We start from the raw sequence: 21,533 nt of genomic DNA, 5'->3' as shown, positions 1-21,533 counted from the left end.
GTTCCAATTTCTCCACTTCCTTCTCAACACTTGTTATTATCTGTGTCTTTTATTGTAGCTTTGCTAATGAGTGTGAATTGGTATCTCATTGTTTTGATTTGCATTTCTCTAACGACTAATGATTTAAACCATATTTTCATTTGGAGAAATGTCTATATAAACTCTTCACTCATTTCAAAATTAAATTTCTTGTCTTTATTGTTGAGTTGTAAGAGTTCTTTGTATATCCTGGATACTAGACTCTTGTCAGATATATAACTTGTAAATATCTTCTCCCATTCTGTGGGTTGTCTTTTCACTTTGTTGACAAGTTTCTTTTAATGCAGAAAAGATTTTAATTTTGATGAAGTCTGATTTATCTATTTTTTACTTTGGTTGCTTGGGTTTTTGGTGTCATATCTAAGAAACTATTGCCTGGTTAAAGACCATGTAGATTTACTATGTTTTCTTTTAGGAGTGGTGTAGATTTAGCTCTTACATATTGACACCTTTGATCTATTTTGATTTAATTTTTTGTATATGGTGTGAGGTAGGGGCCCAATTTCACTCTTTTGCATGTTGCTCTCCAGCTGTCCCTGCACTGTTTTTTGAGAAGACTACTCTTTCCCCATTGAATGATCTTGGTACCTTTGTCGAAAATCAATTTACCATAGATGTATGAGTTTGTTGATGGACTCTCCATCCTATTCCTCCAAATTTTCTTTAATGTGTTATATATATATATATATATATCCTAAATGTGTTTTATATATATATATATGTGTTATATATATATATATATATAAATGTGTTATATATATATATATATATATATATATATATATATATCCTAAAAAATGACTGTGAAGAGGAAGGGACAGCTGTATCCATGTTCAGCTCCCAAAAGTAAAACCTACATAGGGTCCATATACTATAAAACTATCTTTGGTGATTTGGCTGCTTGTTGTTGTTCAGTCGCTAAGTTGTGTCTGACTCTTGGTGACCCCCACGGGCTGCAGCACGCCAGGCTTCCCTGTCCTTCACTATCTCCCGGAGTTTGCTCAAATTCATGTCCATTGAGTCAGGGATGCTATCTAATCATCTCATCCTCTGCTACCTCCTTCTCTTTTTGCCTTCAGTCTTTCCCAGTATCAGGATCTTTTTCAAAGAGTCAGCTCTTTGCATCAGGTGGCCAAAGTACTGGAGTTTCAGCTTCAGCATCAGTCCTTCCAATGAATATTCAGAGTTGATTTATTTTAGGATTGACTGGTTTGATCTCCTTGCAATCCAAGATTGTTTAGAATAAAAGTTGAGTGTTACACAAGAGTCTAATACACACTGCCTTCACTGTGCTCCCAAGTGTTTCTGAGGGAATGTCGGGATGGAAGCATGGCCAGAGGCCAAGGGGAGATGGTCAGAGCCTGGCAGTGTCATTGGTGGCAGCAAAGGGCCTGGCATGGGTAAAAGTCCAAGCAGAGGGCAGAGTCTGTACATACCAGGCCACGTTTGCAAGGCTACCCCTGGGGTAGTTAGTGAGAAGTGTTTCTTAAGGCCCAGCCAGAGTCTGGAAACCATGAATTCAGTCCAATCTCCAAGTTAAAAAAAAATCTTAATTCTCAGTCCAAAAGAATGCCTGGGGTAGTATCTCTGGAATAGGATATCAGAACACTGTAAATTAACCTGGGACTGTGGGCAGTATCCAGGATATGTGTGTGTGTGTGTGTGTGTGTGTGTGTGTGTGTGTGTGTGTGTGTGTGAGGTTAGGGGGTGAGGAGAAAGGGAGAGAAAAAGAGTGGGGAGGGGAGAGATATCTATTTTGGACAGTATTTTGTAAAGTTTGTATATTTAAAAAAATTTAAATTCAGTCGTCTCCCTAGGGACAAATGACTTCAAAGAATAAATTAATGGAGCATGAAGGGACCTGTCCTTTTCATGAGGGCTCTTCAGTGGCACTGACACCTCAGAAGCAGGTCGTCTGGTATCTGGAACCTTCCCATGGGAGCTGTGCCATAGAAAATGACTACTCAGCCTGGGGGCCTGACAAGACAGAAGCAGGCTCATCCACCATAATCCACACCCTAGAGATAACTCACTTCTGTTCGTTGCTGTTAATCTTTTTTTTAACTTATAGAAATAATTCTTGCAAGTTTTTACAACTTCAAACAACACAGGAGTGAATACATGAAAAGAGTAAATCTCACCCCACAGAAATAGCTGCTATAAATTTTGGTGCTTAGACTCCCAGAATATAGTCTATGAAACAAAAAATATTATATATATATATACACACACACATACACATATTTGTATTTACACATGTGCAGTAATTTTTACAAAGACAAGATGATACTTTATGTTGTTTCAACATGTTTGTCTGTTTGTCCTCCCTGCTCAGCTTGAGGGATCTCAGTTCTCTGACCAAGGACAGAACCTCTATTGTGACAGTGAAAGCTACCACAAATTCAGCTACCACTGAATTTAAAATTTTTTAAATACACAAACCTTACAAAATACTGTCCAAAATAGACTTCTCACTCCTCCCAAATCTTTTTCTCTCCCTTTCTCCCCATCCCCAAACCACACACAAACACACACACACACTCTGGATACTGCTCCCAGTCCCAGTGAAAGTCCTAATCCCTTGACCACTAGGGAATTCCTTCAACATGCTTTTTTTATACAGAAGAATATCACAGATCTATTTTGAATCTGTACTTATAGTTCTATCTCAGTCCTTTTAATAGCTGTGTAGTATTCTGTTATGAATGAATGAATGAACAATATTTCAATTTCCCTGCTAGCATCCATTTAAGCTCTTTCTATATGCTATTTCCTTTGCTATTATAAAAATGCTGTTACAAACACACAACATACTTGCACATCAAATGCTAATATTTCTTTAGGTTGCTAGAGGTGGGTCTGCAGGATACTAGGGAACATGAATTTAAATTAATGAGATATTATAAAGGATTCTTAACTTTCAATATATGATTGAGCTTCAGAAATTATGTACAGAATTGTGTGTATGTATATATGCTGCATGTTTCTAGGGAGAGATCCCCAGTATTCTGCAGACCTACAAAAAAGGTTATCAACCACTGAGGTGCAGGGAGCTGGCATTTCCCTGTGGCTCTAGAACACAGTAGTGAATTTGCAGGTTTTAAGCAATTTTATTGAGCAAAGGTTTATCCAGCAAGGGTTACTTCTTGTCCAGGTCCAGGGCCACCTGCAAGAAGAGCAGTTCGTGGCACAGACGAGAATGTCTTGGCCCTAGAATAAAGGTTGGAGTGCCACAGACACACAGGCATGGCCACAGGCCTCCTGTGTGTCCAGATGGTTAGGGCTTCCCTTGTGGCTCAGTGGTAAGGAACCTGCCTGCCAATGCAGGAGACTCCAGTTTGATCCTGGGGCAGGAAGATCCCCTGCAGAAGGAAATAGCAACCCACTCCAGTATTCTTGCCTGAGAAATACCTGGCAGTCTACAGTCCATGATGTTGCAAAAGAGTCGGACACAACTTGGTGACTAAATCACAACATGTGTGGTTGGCTGGTGTTCTTGGAGCTCAGGTTGGGAGGCCATCTCCACGGCACCTACAGCTTCACCTCTAGGCAGTGAGGGCAGTGGCCAGCTTCCAGTCTGCTTCACCACCCCTCCTCACCCATGTGGCTCCAACATCCAGGGTCAAAACTCTAGCCAAATGGGACTATTCCCTGTCAGGCTATTCTCAGAGACTCAAGTCAATGGTAGTCCACAGATAAGGGCCTTTCACCCCGCAAGGCTCTGGGCTTCATCAGGGAAGACTTTTAGGGACTTACAAGTTCATCCCAATCCTCAGAGAATGCAAGCAAGGCTGCCTTCTAGACAAAAGAAAGAAAGAAAGAAAGTGTTAGTTGCTTGGGTTGTGTCCAACTCTTTCTGGTCCTACAGACTGTGTAGCCCGCCAGACTCCTCCGCCCATGGGATTTTCCAGGCAAGAATAATGGAGTGGGTTGCCATTCCTTCTCCAGGGGAATCTTCCCAACCCAGGGATGGACCCTGGGTCTCTCACATTGTGGGCAGACTCTTCACCGTCTGAGCCACAGGGCACAGATAATTTGGACGCTGACTTTAGAACTTCAGCATCAACCATAATCCTGCAACGTTTCCAGTAGCTCAGTGGTTCTCAACTTGGGAGCCCATTTTCAATTGTCATAGCAATTGGGGGAGGGGGTGCTACTGGCATCTGGGCTTCCCAGGTGGCTCAGTGGGCACAGAATCTGCCTGCAATGCAGGAGACACAGGTTTAGTCCCTGGGTCGGGAAGATCCCCTGGAGGAGGGTATGGCAACCCACCCCAGTATTCTTGCCTGGAGAATCCCACGGACAGAAGAGGCTGGAGGGTTACAGTCCGTAGGGTCACAAAGAGTCAGACGTGATTGAAGTGACTGAGCACGCACACACTACTGGCATCTGGACGGTAGAGGCCAGGGATAGTGCTACGTGCCCTACAGAACACAGAACAGCTCCCTACAATAAACAATTCTCCAGCACAAAATGGCACTGACACCAAGGTTGGAGAAACTGCAAAATATCTGATTAGCAGCATCTACACACTAATTTGGACTAGAGAGTCACCACACTTTTGATGCTTCACAGGCTACCTGGACTTGGCTCACGTGAAGTTTCTGCTTTACAATCACTTTTACATAAACTTAGAGAAATCTCTTTCCTTTCTTTTTCTTTTTAAATTGAAGTATAGTTGATTTATAATTTTGTGGAGAAATCTATATCTAAACAATTTAAGGATGAATTCTCAGAATATCTTCTTATCAAATGGATCTAGGTAGGTATTCTTTAAATTTCTATGGTTTTTTGACTCCAAAAATAATTTTTTTTCAAAAATAATTGTTAAAAATTATATGCTACAAGCATGTTTTTAAGCAGACATGTAATTTTCTTTCCATCATTAAGTAATGGCTGAAAGGTTGTAACTTTCAGCATATTGTAAATATTGGCATTTAAAATATAATGTGCCATCACTCTTAAATAGATCGAATGGAACCTATATACCATATAGAGTTAATACCCACAATCATTCATTTAAAAATAACATACAATAGGGAATTTCCTGATGGCCCAGTGGTTAGGACTCCATGCTTGCACTACCAAGGGCCTGGATTCAGTCCCTGGTCAGGGCACTAAGATCCCACAAGCTGTGTGGCGTAACCAAAAAGTAAATAAATAAATAAAAATAATGAATAATTAATAAATAAAAATGTAAAATACATGAACAAATTCTTCAATAGTGTACAAACTTGTATTATTCCTTTTTCTCTGTGAATTCCAATCTACTTAGAATTGTATACTAATGTAATATATTTTATCTTGAAAGTCTTTTATTGATCACCTTATCACCTATTCTGTACCAAAACATGCATAAAAGTGAAATATATATATTAGAAAATGTTTATTACTTTAAGTTTCTCAGAGTTAGCAAAATTTCCTTTGGCTTTGTCAGGCAAGTGTATTTCCCTCAGTTCTGTCTCATCACAACAAAGATTTGGAGTGACGGACATTAAAGCCCTCGGCGTGTCACAGCTCTCGGGTCTTGGACAGACCGTGTTATAGCTCTCAGGTCTCAAACGGACCGTGTTATACCTCTTAGAATAATCAGTGTTATAGCTCCATGTTACAGCTGTATTTTATTTAGATAATAGCAGGAAAATCCATCCTCAAGGCGTGAGGGCATGTCGACCCAAAGACGTGAAGAGAAGAGCACCCCAGCATGTGGGGGAGAGAGAGAGAGAGAGAGAGAGAGAGAGAGAGTGCTTTGGCTCCTCTTTTTATGTCTTTTTTTCCCCCCTGGGCCTGCCCTATGTAAATTGGGCTAGCCAGGAGTGTTGTTTGCTCTAACTGAGGTTCTCACTCTGGTCCTCGGACCTTCCTTTGTTCTATTTTCGCGGGCTTTTCCCTTCCTTGTCTTTTAGCCATCACCATTCTGGACTCCTGTTTCCTATTCTAACTACCTAACAGCTTGATTTATTAATAATCAGTATACAACTGAGCAAAATAAATATTAATACACTCTAATTTTTTATAATTATCCATCAAAAAAGGAAAAATATATAAACATATACGTGTATATGTATTTGTTCGGTAGTTAGAATAGGAAATAGGAGTCCAGAATGGCGGTGGCTAAAAGTCAAAGAAGGGAAAAGCCCACGAAAATAGAACAAAGGAAGGTCCAAGGACCAGAGTGAGGACCTCAGAACAAACAACACTCCTGGCTAGCCCAATTTGCATAGGGCAGGCCCAGGGGGAGAAAAAAAAATATTAAAAGAGGAGCCAAAGGGTTAGGGGGTCTCTCTCTCTCTCCCGCGCACTGGGACACTCTTCTCTTTGTGTCTTTGGGTCGGCATGCCCTCACGCCTCGAGGATGGACTTTCCTGCTATTATCCAAATAAAATAGAGGTATAACATGGAACTGTAACACTGATTTGTCTAAGAGTTATAATACGGTCTGTTCGAGATCTGAGAGCTATAACACGGTCTGTCCAAGACCCGAGAGCTGTGACACGTAGAGGGCTTTGATGTCCGTCACTCCAAATCTTTGTTGTGACGAGAGAGAACCGAGGAGTATACCCTTACCTGACATATTGATACACTAGTTTAAGATCCATGAAAGAATATTACTTACTGCTAGGAGGGACAGGATACATTACTGATCTATTTTTCATTTTTATAGATATAAACACTAAGTAACCTTTTTTATATAAACAAGTAAATAGGGAAGGGATTTTGTTAGGGAAATTTTACTACATATCTTCAATTCTTTTTGAGTTAAATGCCCCCAAAATAAACAATAAAAAACCACATAAAGATCAGAACAGATCAGATCAGATCAAATCAGTCGCTCAGTTGTATCCGACTCTTTGCGACCCCATGAATCGCAGCACGCCAGGCCTCCCTGTCCATCATCAACTCCCAGAGTTCACCCAGACCCACATCCATCATGTCAGTAATGCCATCCAGCCATCTCATCCTCTGTCGTCATCAGAGTCTTTTCCAATGAGTCAACTCTTCGCATCAGGTGGCCAAAGTACTGGAGTTTCAGCTTTAGCATCATTCCTTCCAAAGAAATCCCAGGGCTGATCTCCTTCAGAATGGACTGGTTGGATCTCCTTGCAGTCCAAGGGACTCTCAAGAGTCTTCTCCAACACCACAGTTCAAAAGCATCAATTCTTCGGCGCTCAGCCTTCTTCACAGTCCAACTCTCACATCCATACATGACCACAGGAAAAACCATAACCTTGACTAGACGAACCTTTGTCGGCAAAGTAATGTCTCTGCTTTTGAATATGCTATCTAGGTTGGTCATAACTTTCCTTTCAAGGAGTAAGCGTCTTTTAATTTCATGGCTGCAGTCACCATCTGCAGTGATTTTGGAGCCCAGAAAAATAAAGTCTGACACTGTTTCCACTGTTTCCACATCTATTTCCCATGAAGTGATGGGAACGGATGCCATGATCTTCGTTTTCTGAATGTTGAGCTTTAAGCCAACTTTTTCACTCTCCACTTTCACCTTCATCAAGAGGCTTTTGAGTTCCTCTTCACTTTCTGCCATAAGGGTGGTGTCATCTGCATATCTGAGGTTATTGATATTTCTCCCGGCAATCTTGATTCCAGCTTGTGTTTCTTCCAGCCCAGCGTTTCTCATGATATACTCTGCATATAAGTTAAATAAACAGGGTGACAATATACAGCCTTGATGAACTCCTTTTCCTATTTGGAACCAGTCTGTTGTTCCATGTCCAGTTCTAACTATTGCTTCCTGACCTGCATACAAATTTCTCAAGAGGCAGATCAGGTGGTCTGGTATTCCCATCTCTTTCAGAATTTTCCAGTTGATTGTGATCCACACAGTCAAAGGCTTTGGCATAGTCAAGAAAGCAGAAATAGATGTTTTTCTGGAACTCTCTTGCTTTTTCTATGATCCAGAGGATGTTGGCAATTTGATCTCTGGTTCCTCTGCCTTTTCTAAAACCAGCTAGAACATCAGGAAGTTCATGGTTCACATATTGCTGAAGCCTGGCTTGGAGAATTTTGAGCATTACTTTACTAGCGTGTGAGATGAGTGCCATTGTGCTGTAGTTTGAGCATTCTTTGGCATTGCCTTTCTTTGGGATTGGAATGAAAACTGACCTTTTCCAGTCCTGTGGCCACCTCAGGGAGTGTGAAATATCTATCCTTTGACATGTAACAAAGGGCATGAATTCAGAGCTCAGATCCAGGCTCAAGTCCACTACGTGGGTGAATTACACGTCAGTTTTTTCATGTATAAAACAGGAAGAGAAACAGCATCTGCCTCATTGGAATTGTAAGGCACAGAATTGGAATTCCTCATCAGAATTGTAAGGCACAGAAAAGATGCTTGAACAGTGCTTGTCCCAATAAATTATAGATGCTGTCATCGTTAGAGTATAGTCTCCATCAGTGTTTTCTGCATTGTACCCTATGCATTCTTCCATCTCTCACTACTTAATAGGTTTGTCAAAAGATTTGATTATCAGAAGAGAAAAACAGAGAAACAAAAACAGGTTACGAGAAGCGTCACACTGAGGGGAGTCACATAGTATTGGACTGGCCAAAAAAGTTCATTTGGGTTTCTCTGTAAGACGTTACAGCAAAACCGGAACTAACTTTTTGGCCAACCCAATATTTGTTTCAGAACCCATTAGAGTTTCCCAGGTGGCACAGTGGTAAAGAACCTGCCAGCCAATATAGGAGATGCAAGAGACGCGTGTTTGATCCCTGAGTCAGGAAGATCCCCTGGAGTAGGAAATAGCAACCCACTTCAGTATTCTTGCCTGGAAAGTCCCATGGACAGAGGAGCCTGCAGGCTGCAGTCCACGGAGTCTCAAAGAATTTGATGCAACTGAGCACATGAGCAGAGCAGAGTTAGTTTGCTTCTGAGGCCATGTCTGAATTTTGGTCCTGAAGAACTGGCACCATTTTGGAGATAGCTGGCCTAGATTTCCTTCTTCTTTGCCTGTTATCACATAGAAGGTAGTCTGGAGCTCTCTTCTCAACATAGCACCTTCGCTATTACTTTTTGATACACACAGGGTCATCTCCCTCTCTTTTCCTGCCAAATCAACAGCTTCTTGCACTGCAAATACTTTCTCTTCCTTACTGGTACTCTTTCCTTCACTGGCAGATGGATAAGACCTGGAGTCATTATACCTGCTGTCTAGGTTGTCCACCCACTGGTTTTGCCTCTTTCGTGGAACTCCTGCTACATTAATGTTCTTGAGGTTGAGATCTGGAGCCTTTAGGTGATTAAATTCTTCTATGTGCTTTACATTTCACATTCAACAAATCTCATTCACGTTGAATATGAAATAAACCAGCAACTCCTCCTAGTTTATTTTAGCCTTGGAATACTAACATATGCATGCTTACATGCATGCTCAGTGCCGTCCAACTCTTTGGGACACCATAGACTGTAGCCTGCCAGGCTCCTCTGTCCATGGGATTTCCGAGGCAAGAATACTGGAGTGGGTTGCCATTTTCTCCGCCACAGGATTGACCCAACCTAGGGATTGAACCCATGTCTCCTGCAGCTCCTGCACTGCAGCCAGATTCTTACCACTGAGCTGCCCAGGAAGTCCACTAACGTATAGAATCAGAAATTTCACTCCTCTCAGAACAGGATGGCAATGAGCTCCCCTGTCAGTAAAGAGCTTTCAGTGTTATTAATTACAATTCTGGTGACGAAAAGAAAGCAGCAGCTCTTTTCATTGATTTTATATGATCCCTGGGTTTTTTATTTCCCTATCTCTTTGTGCCATTTCTTATATTTATCCTTTCATCTCTTTCTCCCTCTCTCTCCTTCTCATATATACATTCTTAAACACCTTCTGTGAATCAGACTCTCAGTGATAAAGCCTGAGCAAAACTGACCACCTTCTTATTGTCACAGGGCTTACAAATCTAACTGGGAGTTGAGACATTCATCAAATAATGCCCAACTCTGTAATTTCAAAGAGCCCTGAGTGCCATGTAGGAAAACACAGGATCCTGTGAGAAATCTGTGCAGGTGACCATTTCATCCAGAAAAAGGCAGCTGAAGGCTACATCCAGGAAACAGCAGCTGAGCTGAGATGGGAATGATGGGGAACGATTAGCCAGACATCTCCCCTCATATAGAGCTCTGGGTGGGCAGAGACCAGGACTGTCATAGCACCCATCCTGGGTCCGCTGGACAGAAATGCTCATAAATATTTGTGGGAAGAAAGGACCGTGTGAATAATATAAATCAGTGAAAATGTGCTCTGCTTTGTTCTGAGGGTAATCAATTAAGAAATTTAACTGTTAACAGTTCAAAGAAATTCAAAGCAGAAGACCGGAGAAAGCGGCACAAATGAGGTTAAAGAAATAGCAGGTAAATCACACTGAGGCCTGTAAAGGTAGGTAGGGATTTGGGTCTTTATCCTCACACAACAACTGGAAGCCTCTGAAGGGTTATTTTTTTTACTGCTGTGCTAAAGAGTTTACTTGAATGATTTTGTTTCATCCTTGATGCAATTCTGTGATAGTACAATTATTATCCCAATTTTACAGTCTTGAGGACTCTAGGGTATAGAGAAGGTAAGTTGTTTGCTCAACACTGTTAATAAGTGGCAGAGGCTTGACTCGAAAACCCCTACTCTTAACCATTAAAGTACAGATGCTAAGAACAAGAATGAGGAGGTAAGCAAGTATGAACAGCTGATTCTAATCTCCTTGGAAAGAACAGCCTCACTGTGGAGTTGGTAGCATAGGGGTATATAAAGGCTTAATGACCTAATCACTGAATTTAATCCCCTTGTTCTGACTCCATATTAATTAAATAACTTTCTAATTATATTCTGGATTCCCCTATAGATTCTTCTGCTGGAAGATCATGCACTGACCGGCCTACACAGGCAACTTGTTTCTGTTGGAAATTTTATTACACGTTGTAAGATAACTGGAATTCTGCTTTAAAAAAACAAAAAGGTGACTCTAAAACACACAATAAATTATGAAAGTCTTACAGTTTATTTTTCCACGAAGTTAGTCTGGAAAATATAAGCCAATAAAACAGCATATATGTTGCCTCTTTTGTGATTTAGCCTTTTCTTGTTCCCTGCTTTGAGGGAACATGGATGTGGTCACAAAGTCTGAAGATGAGCCCTTTTTTTAAGTTCTTTGTCAGAATCCCTAGTGCTTCCATTGTTTCCCAAACAGCAACCTCCCCCCGCCCCAACCTCCTTGCCTCTCGCAAACCGAAGAGAGGATTGTTCTTCTGAATTTTCCTAATTCTCTGAGCCGTAAGCAGCTGGAGCTGCTGCAAGGGGTCTTATTCGTCTCCCAAGGGTAACGAGCATTCTATCCTAGGAGCAAGCGGTTTCCTAATAACATCATTAAAGCCAATGTTCACGCGCTCGGGGCCACCGCAACAGCGGCAGCCATCCCCACCCCCCCATCTTCGGCCCCCTCTCGGCCCTGCACCGTGTCCGCCGCCCTTGGGGCGGGAGGAAGTGACACGGGCCCACCCGCCACTTGTGGGTCTTTCCAAACGGGAGCCATGAAGCCAGTCCCCGACTCCCTGCCCCTAGCTGGCTCAAGTTTGGTTTTGTTCTTTTTTCTTTCCCTAGAATTCCTTTAATGGGCAAAATTGGCACAAACGCAGGTGGACATTATATAAAGTGAAAGCTTCAGGAAACAGACCATTCGTTTCACCTTGATCTGCTGAATCACATACAAGGGCGAAAGACTCCCGCCGCCCCCACCCCCCTCCCCCACACACCGATATTCAACACTCTCTTGCACAGAAAACTGAAACAACCCTCTAAACATCGACTCTTTCTGTCCCCTCCAAGACATTAAAGTCAGCAAGTGCAAGGTCAGCCTCGTGAGCAGCCTTTCTCGGAGGACAGGCTGGAGCCCGAGGCCGAGTGCAGCCTCTGCCGTAGGGTGTGCAAAGGGTAAGGCCTGTCTCCGAAACTCTAGCGCGGGGGGCGGCAGTCATTGAAATTGATGCCAGAACTCTCGTTATTCCGTTTTTCGGCCATTTTCATCACAGAACCATTAACTAAGACATTGCTAGCAACAGGACGGCCCCCTCACCCCCCCGTCCCAGAACTGCCAGCCGCCGGCAGCGCGCAGGAAGGGGAGGCACAAGGCCGCGCGAAGGCTCGTACGCTGACCGGCCAATATGGCCACTTTCACGTGGCTGTGGGCTACCGCGGCTCCCCGTCACCCGGGCATCCCCAGGCTGGGCAGCCGGAAAGACCCTCGGGGAGCGCCAGAGGACAAAACCCCAGTCGATTCCCTAGGCCACCGCTGGGGGACGCGACCTTGTGGCCAGACAGCCGGGCCAACGGTCGGGAGGGAGGTGCCATGTCACAGCACAGGGGAGAAGGCCCATAAACCCCATGTCTGTCTTCCTCCCCCGTGGCTCACGGAAGGGTACGGTGACCCTGTATTCTTGTCTTTCCCCTCACCCCTTGTTAGTAGTGCTTAAGATGGCGAATATTCGCAGGAGGGGCGCGTTACCCCCGCTCCCTCCCCCTGCCAGGGACAGTGGTTCGGCCCGAGCTCCTCTCTGCGCACCGCCCCTTCCCTCTTCCCGCGTCCCCGCGCGAGTGGCGCATTGGCGCCGGGCGCCGAGGGGCGGGGCTCGGCTCGGGCGCGCGCGGGCCCCGTATATAAATACTGGGCCGCGCCGCCCGCCGCCTCGTTCGCTCCGCGCCGCCCGCCTGAGCTAAGTAGACCGCCGTCTTCTGCTCGCACACTTCGCAGTCGCCTTGCCGCTCCCTTTTCTCCTCTACTCAACTTTGACTTACTACCACCACCATGAACGGGCAGCTCAACGGCTTCCACGACGCGTTCATCGAGGAGGGCACGTTCCTCTTTACCTCCGAGTCCGTGGGGGAAGGCCACCCAGGTGAGGTGACGGGCCCTGGAGCGAAGCGAGGGGCGGGGCGCGGGATCGGGCTTGGTTGGTAGGACCCGCTAGTCGCGGTGTCCACGCCAGTGACCCTTTCCCGGCTGGTGGTGGGAAGAGCGGCGGCCGCGCGCCTTCCTCGTGGCGCCGCCGGTGCCGAGCGCGTGGCCGCCGCTCCCTCCCCCGCTTCTCTTCCCCTCTTCCCATCCGGCCGCGCGCCCCGGCATGCGGAAGATTCCAGAAAACGAGAAGGGTGGGGGCCGCGGCCGCTCGTGCTCCTGCCAAGGAGGGCACTATTTCCTCCTCTCCGCTCTGCGCGCCGAGCCACCTCGAGTGGGCGATCCGCCCCGCGTGCTCGCGTCCGGCCCGCGGGAGCGCGCGCCCCGCATTGCAGCCGCAACCACGTGTCTGCCGCATGTGGCTTCTGGGCGAGGGAGCCGGCCGGTTTGCAGAGCGCGGTCTAGGCCTCAGGGGGTCCGCGCTCCCCATTAATTCCTTGGCTACGGTGAAGGATAAGACATGCCCTTAGCCGGTATATGGTTTGGCGTCAAGGTGACAGCCTCCAACTAAATATAGCGCTTGTCTGAGGATCCCTGCCTTATTTGGATCGCGCGTGAAAAGGACAGGAAGCATGAATTGAGTGCGAGGCGCCATTGCAATGGGGCTGACCGTTAAGCAGGGTTTTACTCCACACGTCCTACGGGCTTTGTCCAGCGGTCCGCCATTACGGGGATCAATTTACAAGCGAAGGAGTGAAGCAATACCAAGGAACTTTCATTCGCAGCCTGAAAACCTCGTATGGTGAAGATCACTATTTTACTAGTCTGACCCAGACCTTTCTTAGGATGACCACAATGACAGATGTCGTCTGATGGCTTAAGGAGCCATTTCTCTCCAGAAAGCCTACTGTGCCGATGGTGAAACACCACGAGCAACCTAGTGGTCTACTGAGGCCCTAATGAGTGACGGTCAGATGTGGTGTGGTGGTTTTGTTTGTATTCTCCCAGTGTTGGGAACATGTGTGTTTGACCCACCTTTTATTAAGTTAAAGCTGCAGGCATTCGGAAATGTTTAGATTGTTTTGGTCTATGGCATGAGTGCGGTACACGTTTTACTTAAGATTTTTTTGGTTGGTTAAAGAAAATTTAGGAAAGTAAGATTTGGGGAGCTGTATAGATGAGGGGAATATCAAGGATTCAGAATACATTTGGGTATTTTCCAACCTATTCAGCTCTTGATCCTGGATTACCTAACACAGAATCAAATTGTTGCCGATAATCAAATCATTATCCCCTTTGTTCGTGAGGTGTCCTTGCTTTTATCATTTAACTCTTTAAGTGACATTTTCTCTCACTTCCCTAATTGGTGTTCCTTAGAGGATCATGGAGAAATTGATAAACAGACCACACTTTGTGTTAGATTTATAATGAGAATTTTAAACTTGGGGGATAAAATGTTAAGTATTGTTGTCTTTGAAAATTAATGCGGTAAAGGTGAATGTTGCTTGTTTTGCTTTTGGTTGGAAGAAAGCCACTTTTTCTTTGTACTTGCATTTGAATCTCTGTTGTGTGGCTGTTCTGTATAACAATGAAAATTGGTTTAGCCTGGGAACTTTAGTTTTTCAAAATGTTTGAAATAGTGGAAAGATGGGACTCATGTCCTTGTAAAAAGCTGTAAAGTGCATATATCAAAATGAGCTTAAATGTGTTAAACATGCTGTTCTGCTGGCTTACCTGAATTGGTGATCTTGTTGTACAGTTACATTAAAAAACCAAGGTGTCAAGTTTGGAAATACGTATCACTGTATGCAGGATTCTTCAGGAAAATGGTTTCTGCAGAAGGAATGCTTTACTTAGATGGCAGTTAGGTATGCTGTTGAAAATGGTTAAATTGATATATTTTTATGTTATATAGGTTTTGCCACAATTTGTAGGGGGTGGGGTACTGTGCCAAGCAGCATGTGGGATAGAGCCCTTGCCCCGTCCTGTGGAATAGTGGAGTCCTAACCACTGCATGGAGGGAATCCCTGCCACAATTTTAGAAGAAACCATTCACAGAGATCTTAACAGCTGTAGTTATAGGGAGGGAGGCATGACATACTTATATTAGTAGTAAATTAAAGAAATTGAGCCAGGAATTTTTTTCCCCCCAGATAAGATCTGTGACCAGATCAGTGATGCTGTCCTTGATGCCCACCTTCAGCAGGACCCTGATGCCAAAGTGGCTTGTGGTAGGTTCAGAACACTTCTCACCTGATGAAAAGATAACATGAAAATTAACTTTATAAAGTGATATTTGAGTGTGAACATCTCTTTTATTAGAAACTGTTGCTAAGACTGGAATGATCCTTCTTGCTGGGGAAATTACATCCAGAGCTGCTGTTGACTACCAGAAAGTGGTTCGTGAAACCATTAAACACATTGGATATGACGATTCTTCCAAAGGTATGTTTTAATGAGTTGACTTTCTAACCTCATTTTTCCAGATACTTCCTTCAGTCCTCTTTAGTTCTATTTTCTAGAGTGTTCCCGGGAATATTTAATTCCACCCGTATACTTTTACTGTCCTTTTGTTCTGGCCCTATGCTTTTCTCTAAAAGTACTACATTTAGGTATATTTTATTTCTTTAGCAGCATTTAGAATTCCAGATAATTGTAAATTTTAAAATATTGCTATGGCCCTTAAAAAAAACACACATTGTTTTGTTTATAGGGTTTGACTACAAGACATGTAATGTGCTAGTGGCCTTGGAGCAACAGTCACCAGATATTGCCCAAGGTGTTCATCTTGACCGAAACGAGGAAGACATTGGTGCAGGAGACCAGGTATCTGGGCAGACATCTGTTTGCATCTCTTCTTCTAACAAATTTTGAAGCTTGGATTGATTGCATTGGTGACTTTTCCTTTTATAGGGTTTGATGTTTGGTTATGCCACTGATGAAACTGAGGAATGTATGCCTTTAACCATTGTCTTAGCACACAAGCTCAATGCCAAACTGGCTGAACTGCGCCGGAATGGCACTTTGCCTTGGTTACGCCCTGATTCTAAAACTCAAGTAAGTGATGAACATCGTAAAGCCACACCCATTACACTGGCACAGGACATCAGTAAGGTTGTTTGATTAAAGCTAAGAGAAGAATAGCATTTATTTTCTGTACTGTAGTGTAGGGTAGGGAACCAAGAACAAAGCTATTGTTCAGTAGACTGATGTTCTGATGTTTGGCTTTCAAGGTGACTGTGCAGTATATGCAGGATCGAGGTGCCGTACTTCCCATCAGAGTCCACACAATTGTTATATCTGTTCAGCATGATGAAGAAGTTTGTCTTGATGAGATGAGAGATGCTCTAAAGGAGAAAGTCATCAAAGCTGTTGTACCTGCAAAGTACCTTGATGAGGACACAATCTATCATCTACAGCCAAGTGGCAGATTTGTTATTGGTGGGCCTCAGGTAAAGCCTTACAATTTCAGTTAATTTGCCTTTTTTTTTTTTTTGTAATCTGTCATGGTTACTTGGAAAAACCTGGCTACTTTCCACCTTTTTCCTAGGTTTTTTGAAGCCTGCGTGTGAATCTTCTGAGGATGTTTGCCAAGTGATACTGAATAAGCATTTAACAGGCAGGCCTGATCTAGAACCACTGGAAAGGATTGGGCATAAAGTAACTTAAATTATGTAATTTCAGGGTGATGCTGGTTTGACTGGCCGGAAAATCATTGTGGACACTTACGGTGGTTGGGGAGCTCATGGAGGAGGTGCCTTTTCAGGAAAGGATTATACCAAGGTGGACCGTTCAGCTGCTTATGCTGCTCGTTGGGTGGCAAAATCCCTTGTTAAAGGAGGTCTGTGCAGAAGGGTTCTTGTTCAGGTATATATTTTCCTATAACTGGGTTCACTAAAAGGTGTGTAAGTGGGAGGATGTTTAGCAGTTAACTACTTGTCTTTTTTTTTAATACCAGTCTGTTACACAGTGCGTGTCTTTTGCTCACCGACTCTTAATGATATTTAAATTCTTTTAGGTCTCTTATGCTATTGGAGTATCTCATCCATTGTCTATCTCCATTTTCCATTATGGCACCTCTCAGAAGAGTGAGAGAGAGCTATTAGAGATTGTGAAGAAGAATTTTGACCTCCGCCCTGGGGTCATTGTCAGGTAAAGATGGTAAAGCCTATTGCTAGTGAAAAACATTGAGGGTGTGGGTGTGTATATAAACTTGATATATTCAAATCTCAGAAGGCGAAGGTATGAAGAAAGACTCAAGTGGGGAAACATCTTAATTCCTAGAATGTGTTGATATCATAAAAAATTGCCTTCAGTAGAGGCTTAAATTATTAGGAAGAATCTAAAATTCTAGTGCTCCATGGCTTAGATTAACTACCCTAGAAAAGTTCTCCACATTTGATACAGACTTGTGTTCCTGTTACCTGAGGGATGTTTACTTAAAAGAATTTTTAGTGCAGATAAATGAGACGTACATGGCTGTTGTAAAGAAAATAACCATGGTAGGGTGTGGGCATGGGACCTTGGTAAGTATTCCATGACTTTAGATGAGTTTTTGACACTTGAAATTTCTCCAAATAATGACAAGTTTTCATATTTGTTGGAGCCAGGGACGGAAAAACGAGAACTATAGTTACTGATAAGGACTGTGCAAGGAGTTTTGGACACCAGGGAAGTAACAAACACTTTTGCCACGAACTTCTTTCCTAGCATACCCCAGAGAACTGAACTCATTTGCCAGAAGTCTTGAAAATGAGTCTTGCTGATTGTTTTGCTTTACTTTAATTGAATGCTACATATTAAGTTACGGACTTGTATATTCCAGGGATCTGGATCTGAAGAAGCCAATTTATCAGAGGACTGCAGCCTATGGCCACTTTGGTAGGGACAGCTTCCCATGGGAAGTGCCCAAAAAGCTTAAATATTGAAAGTGTTAGCCTTTTTTCCCCAGACTTGTTGGCGTAGGCTACAGAGAAGCCTTCAAGCTCTGCGGGAAAGGGCCCTTCTTCCTAAATTTTCCTGTCCTCTTTCAGCTCCTGATCAGTTGCAGTCACTCTATAGTCAATGACATGAATTTAGCTTGTGTGGGGGACTGTAAGTTGGGCTTGCTATTCTGTCCCTAGGTGTTTTGTTCACCATTATAATGAATTTAGTGAGCATAGGTGATCCGTGTAACTGCCTAGAAACAAATCAACAGCATTGTAGTAAATAATGCTTTGAAATTGAACCTTTGTGCCCTATCACCCAACCTTCTAAAATCCTAATTGCATTGACTTTCCCACCAAATGCTGAAAATGTCCTTGTAATGTGCACGTAAAGTACTTGTAGTTCCATTATAGCTTCTTGTCTGGCAATGCCACAGCCCTGTCAGCATGAATTTGTAATGTCTTGAGCTCTATTATGAATGTGAAGCCTTCCCCTTATCCTCCCTATAACTTGATCCACTTCTAATTATGTAGCTCTTTGTCAGGGAGTGTTCCCTATCCAATCATTCTTGCATGTAACGCAAGTTCCAGTTGGAGCTCTAGCCTGACATAAGAAAAAAAAAAGGCAGTTACCATTAAACCATCTCCCTGGTGCTTATGCTCTTAATCGCCATCTCTTAAACAGCACCAAATCAGAATCTCTCCACTTTCAGCTGTCTTTTGGAGGACGTACGTAATAAGGTTTTTATTTAGTAAACCAATCCTATGCATGGTTTCAGCACTAGCCAAACCACCAATTCCTAGCTCTAGAAAAACAGGCACTTGGCACCCTTGTGATGTCATACAGAGAAGTCACAGGGCAGTACCTGAGGGTCTGTAGGTTGCACACTTTGGTACCAGATAACTTTTTTTTTTTTTCTTTATAAGAAAGACTGAGTACTCCACACTGCACAAGAACTCCTCCCAGGGTTTTAACTTTGTTTTATTTTCAAAACCAGGTCCAATGAGCTTTCTGGACAGCTGGTGTAGCTACAGAGAAACCAGCTTCCTTCAGAGAGCAGTGCTTTTGGCGGGGAGGAGGAAATCCCTTCATACTTGAACATTTTCTAATTGCTTATTTATTGTATTCTGGGGTATGGCGTAAGTACAGAGAAGCCATCACCTCAGATGGCAGCTTTTAAAAGATTTTTTTTTTCCTCAACACCATGATTCCTTTAACATGTTTCCAGCATTCCCAGGTAGGCCAAGGTGTCCTACAGAAAAACCTTGGGTTAGACCTACAGGGGTTCTGGCTGGTGTTAACAGAAGGGAGGGCAGAGCTGGTGCAGCTGGCCATGGAGAAAGCTGACTTGGCTGGTGTGGTACAGAGAAGCCAGCTTGTTTACATGCTTATTCCATGACTGCTTGCCCTAAGCAGAAAGTGCCTTTCAGGATCTATTTTCGGAGGTTTATTACGTATGTCTGGTTCTCAATTCCAACAGTTTAATGAAGATCTAAATAAAATGCTAGGTTCTACCTTACCTGTGTGCATTATTATTTGTATTTTGGCGGTATGTGGGATGGTTTCCCAACCAGAGACTGAATGTGGACCTTTGCAGTGAAAGCACTGAATCTTGGCCACCAGGGAACTCCTCCCTCCATTATTCTTGAGTGTTTCAGTATGAGTATGAATGAAACATATTTTAACCCTGAGTAATTGTAATCCCACCCATGGTTTAGGGAAATCACTTCAACTATAGGCCTCTAAAAGGTTCTTAGTGTCAGGGATACGGTTTATGAAAGTTCAAGTTTTGTCCAGCACTGCCTTTTTTGGCCAACACAGTGGGCAAAATTCACGTCTTATTACAACAGCCATTTCTGCACTATCAGCAGTGCTTTAAAGGCAAAAGAACAATTAAAAATGAGTATCATGTGAGAAGAGTGATACTTTACATTTTAAACCAATTTTCATTGTTTTGAAAACAAAAGCAATTTAATGCCTTAAATTTGTCTTCTGTATAAATGGGTTAAAGGCTACAAATTACTGCAGTTTGAAAAGTGTTTTTAAACAGTAGTGAAGGACCAGTGAGGATCCATTATATAATGGATAAACTAAAGTTTAAAACCAAAACCACAATGAGGATGTGTATTCTGAATTTGTGGCAGTTATCAACCAGCTCTTGAATCATCCTTTCTTGAGCTACATGGCCCATGTTTACACCAGCAAATATGAAATCAAATGGTTGAAATGCTTTGCTCTTGCAAATGAGGCCCAAGCAGTGCCTGCTTATATCTGTATGCTTGGAGGGTTAAAAGTATAGAAACCAGTTTGGGGGGAAAGGCAAGGTTAAATCTTAGGGGAGTATAAACTCTTGACCTGCTGTGAAACTTCAGAACTTCAACTTTTCATGACATTAAAAAGCTCCAAAATACCAAAAAGCTTTCAGATGGCCAAGACACTGTTGTCTCAGTTCAGTTGCTCGGTCGTGTCTGACTGCCACCCTATGAATTGCAGCATGCCAGGCCTCCCTGTCCATCACCAACTCCCGGAGTTCACTCAAACTCGAGTCCATCGAGTCAGGGATGCCATCCAGCCATCTCATCCTCTGTCGTCCCCTTCTGCCCTGAATCCCTCCCAGCATCAGTCTTCCAATGAGTCAACTTCACATGAGGTGGCCAAAGTATTGGAGTTTTCAGCTTTAGCATCAGTCCTAAAGAACACCCAGGACTGATCTTTAGAATGGACTGGTTGGATCTCCTTGCAGTCCAAGGGATTCTCAAGAGTCTTCTCCAACACCACAGTTCAAAAGCATCAATTCTTCGGCGCTCAGCTTTCTTCACATTCCACCTCACATCCATACGTGACCACTGGAAAAACCATAGCCTTGACTAGACGGACCTTTGTTGGCAAAGTAATGTCTCTGCTTTTTGATACGCTATCTAGGTTGGTCATAACTTTCCTTCCAAGGAGTAAGCGTCTTTTAATTTCATGGCTGCAATCACCATCTGCAGTGAACCATGGTCAAATAATGACTGTGAGGATGAAGCATCTGTAGGCTGGTGAAGCAGCACCAGAGAAATAATGGCCTTGAGGTTTGGTTCAGCATTTACTAGGATGACACCTGTTGTCAAGGAGCTTGCAGACTGAGGAGAGTGACAAAGGTGGCTTGTCCTCTGCCTAGACCTGGGGTAGAGGTTGGGGATTAACAAGCCTAGGGAGGCTAGTAGGTGCAAAGGCATGAAACTGTGATGGTTACAGCTTGAGAATCAAAAGCATAAAGTGCTAATGAAAGGGAATGTGAAACATGTCACGTTTAAGTTGAAAATCATACTTTTCTACAGTTTCAAGGGGGATGACACTGCTGCTGCTGCTGTGTCACTTCAGTCGTGTCTGACTCTGTGCGACCCCATAGATGGCAGCCCACCAGGCTCCCCCATCCCTGGGATTCTCCAGGCAAGAACACTGGAATGGGTTGCCATTTCCTCCAATGCATGCATGTCCGACTCTTAGCCACCCCATGGACTGCAGCCTACCAGGCTCCTCCGTCCATGGGATTTTCCAGGCAAGAGTACTGGAGTGGGGTGCCATTGCCTTCTCTGGCGATGACACTGGTCAGGGACAAAAGACCTAAATGCTGGCCTATGGTAGGAAGCAAAGCCTTCTGGCTAAACAAACATTGATTACCAGGGTCTGAATAC

At 43.5% G+C, this 21,533-nt stretch overlaps 1 protein-coding gene across 1 annotated transcript; it reads left to right on the top strand.

Moving 5' to 3' along the window:
• Nucleotides 1-12,735: 12,735 nt before the first annotated feature.
• Nucleotides 12,736-19,374, top strand: MAT2A (methionine adenosyltransferase 2A). The gene is given in 9 exon segments (NM_001101131.1): nt 12,736-12,931; nt 15,084-15,161; nt 15,253-15,375; nt 15,644-15,756; nt 15,844-15,987; nt 16,164-16,382; nt 16,615-16,797; nt 16,949-17,082; nt 17,756-19,374. Coding segments are annotated over 9 exon segments (1,188 nt in total). The 5' UTR covers nt 12,736-12,840; the 3' UTR covers nt 17,859-19,374.
• The last annotated feature ends 2,159 nt before the right edge of the window (nt 19,375-21,533 follow it).

Source organism: Bos taurus, chromosome 11 (assembly GCF_002263795.3).
Source record: "Bos taurus isolate L1 Dominette 01449 registration number 42190680 breed Hereford chromosome 11, ARS-UCD2.0, whole genome shotgun sequence".
Classification (NCBI taxonomy): domain Eukaryota; kingdom Metazoa; phylum Chordata; class Mammalia; order Artiodactyla; family Bovidae; genus Bos; species Bos taurus.
The sequence above is the reverse complement of the archived record's forward strand: the minus strand, read 5'-3'. Positions and strand labels throughout refer to the sequence as shown.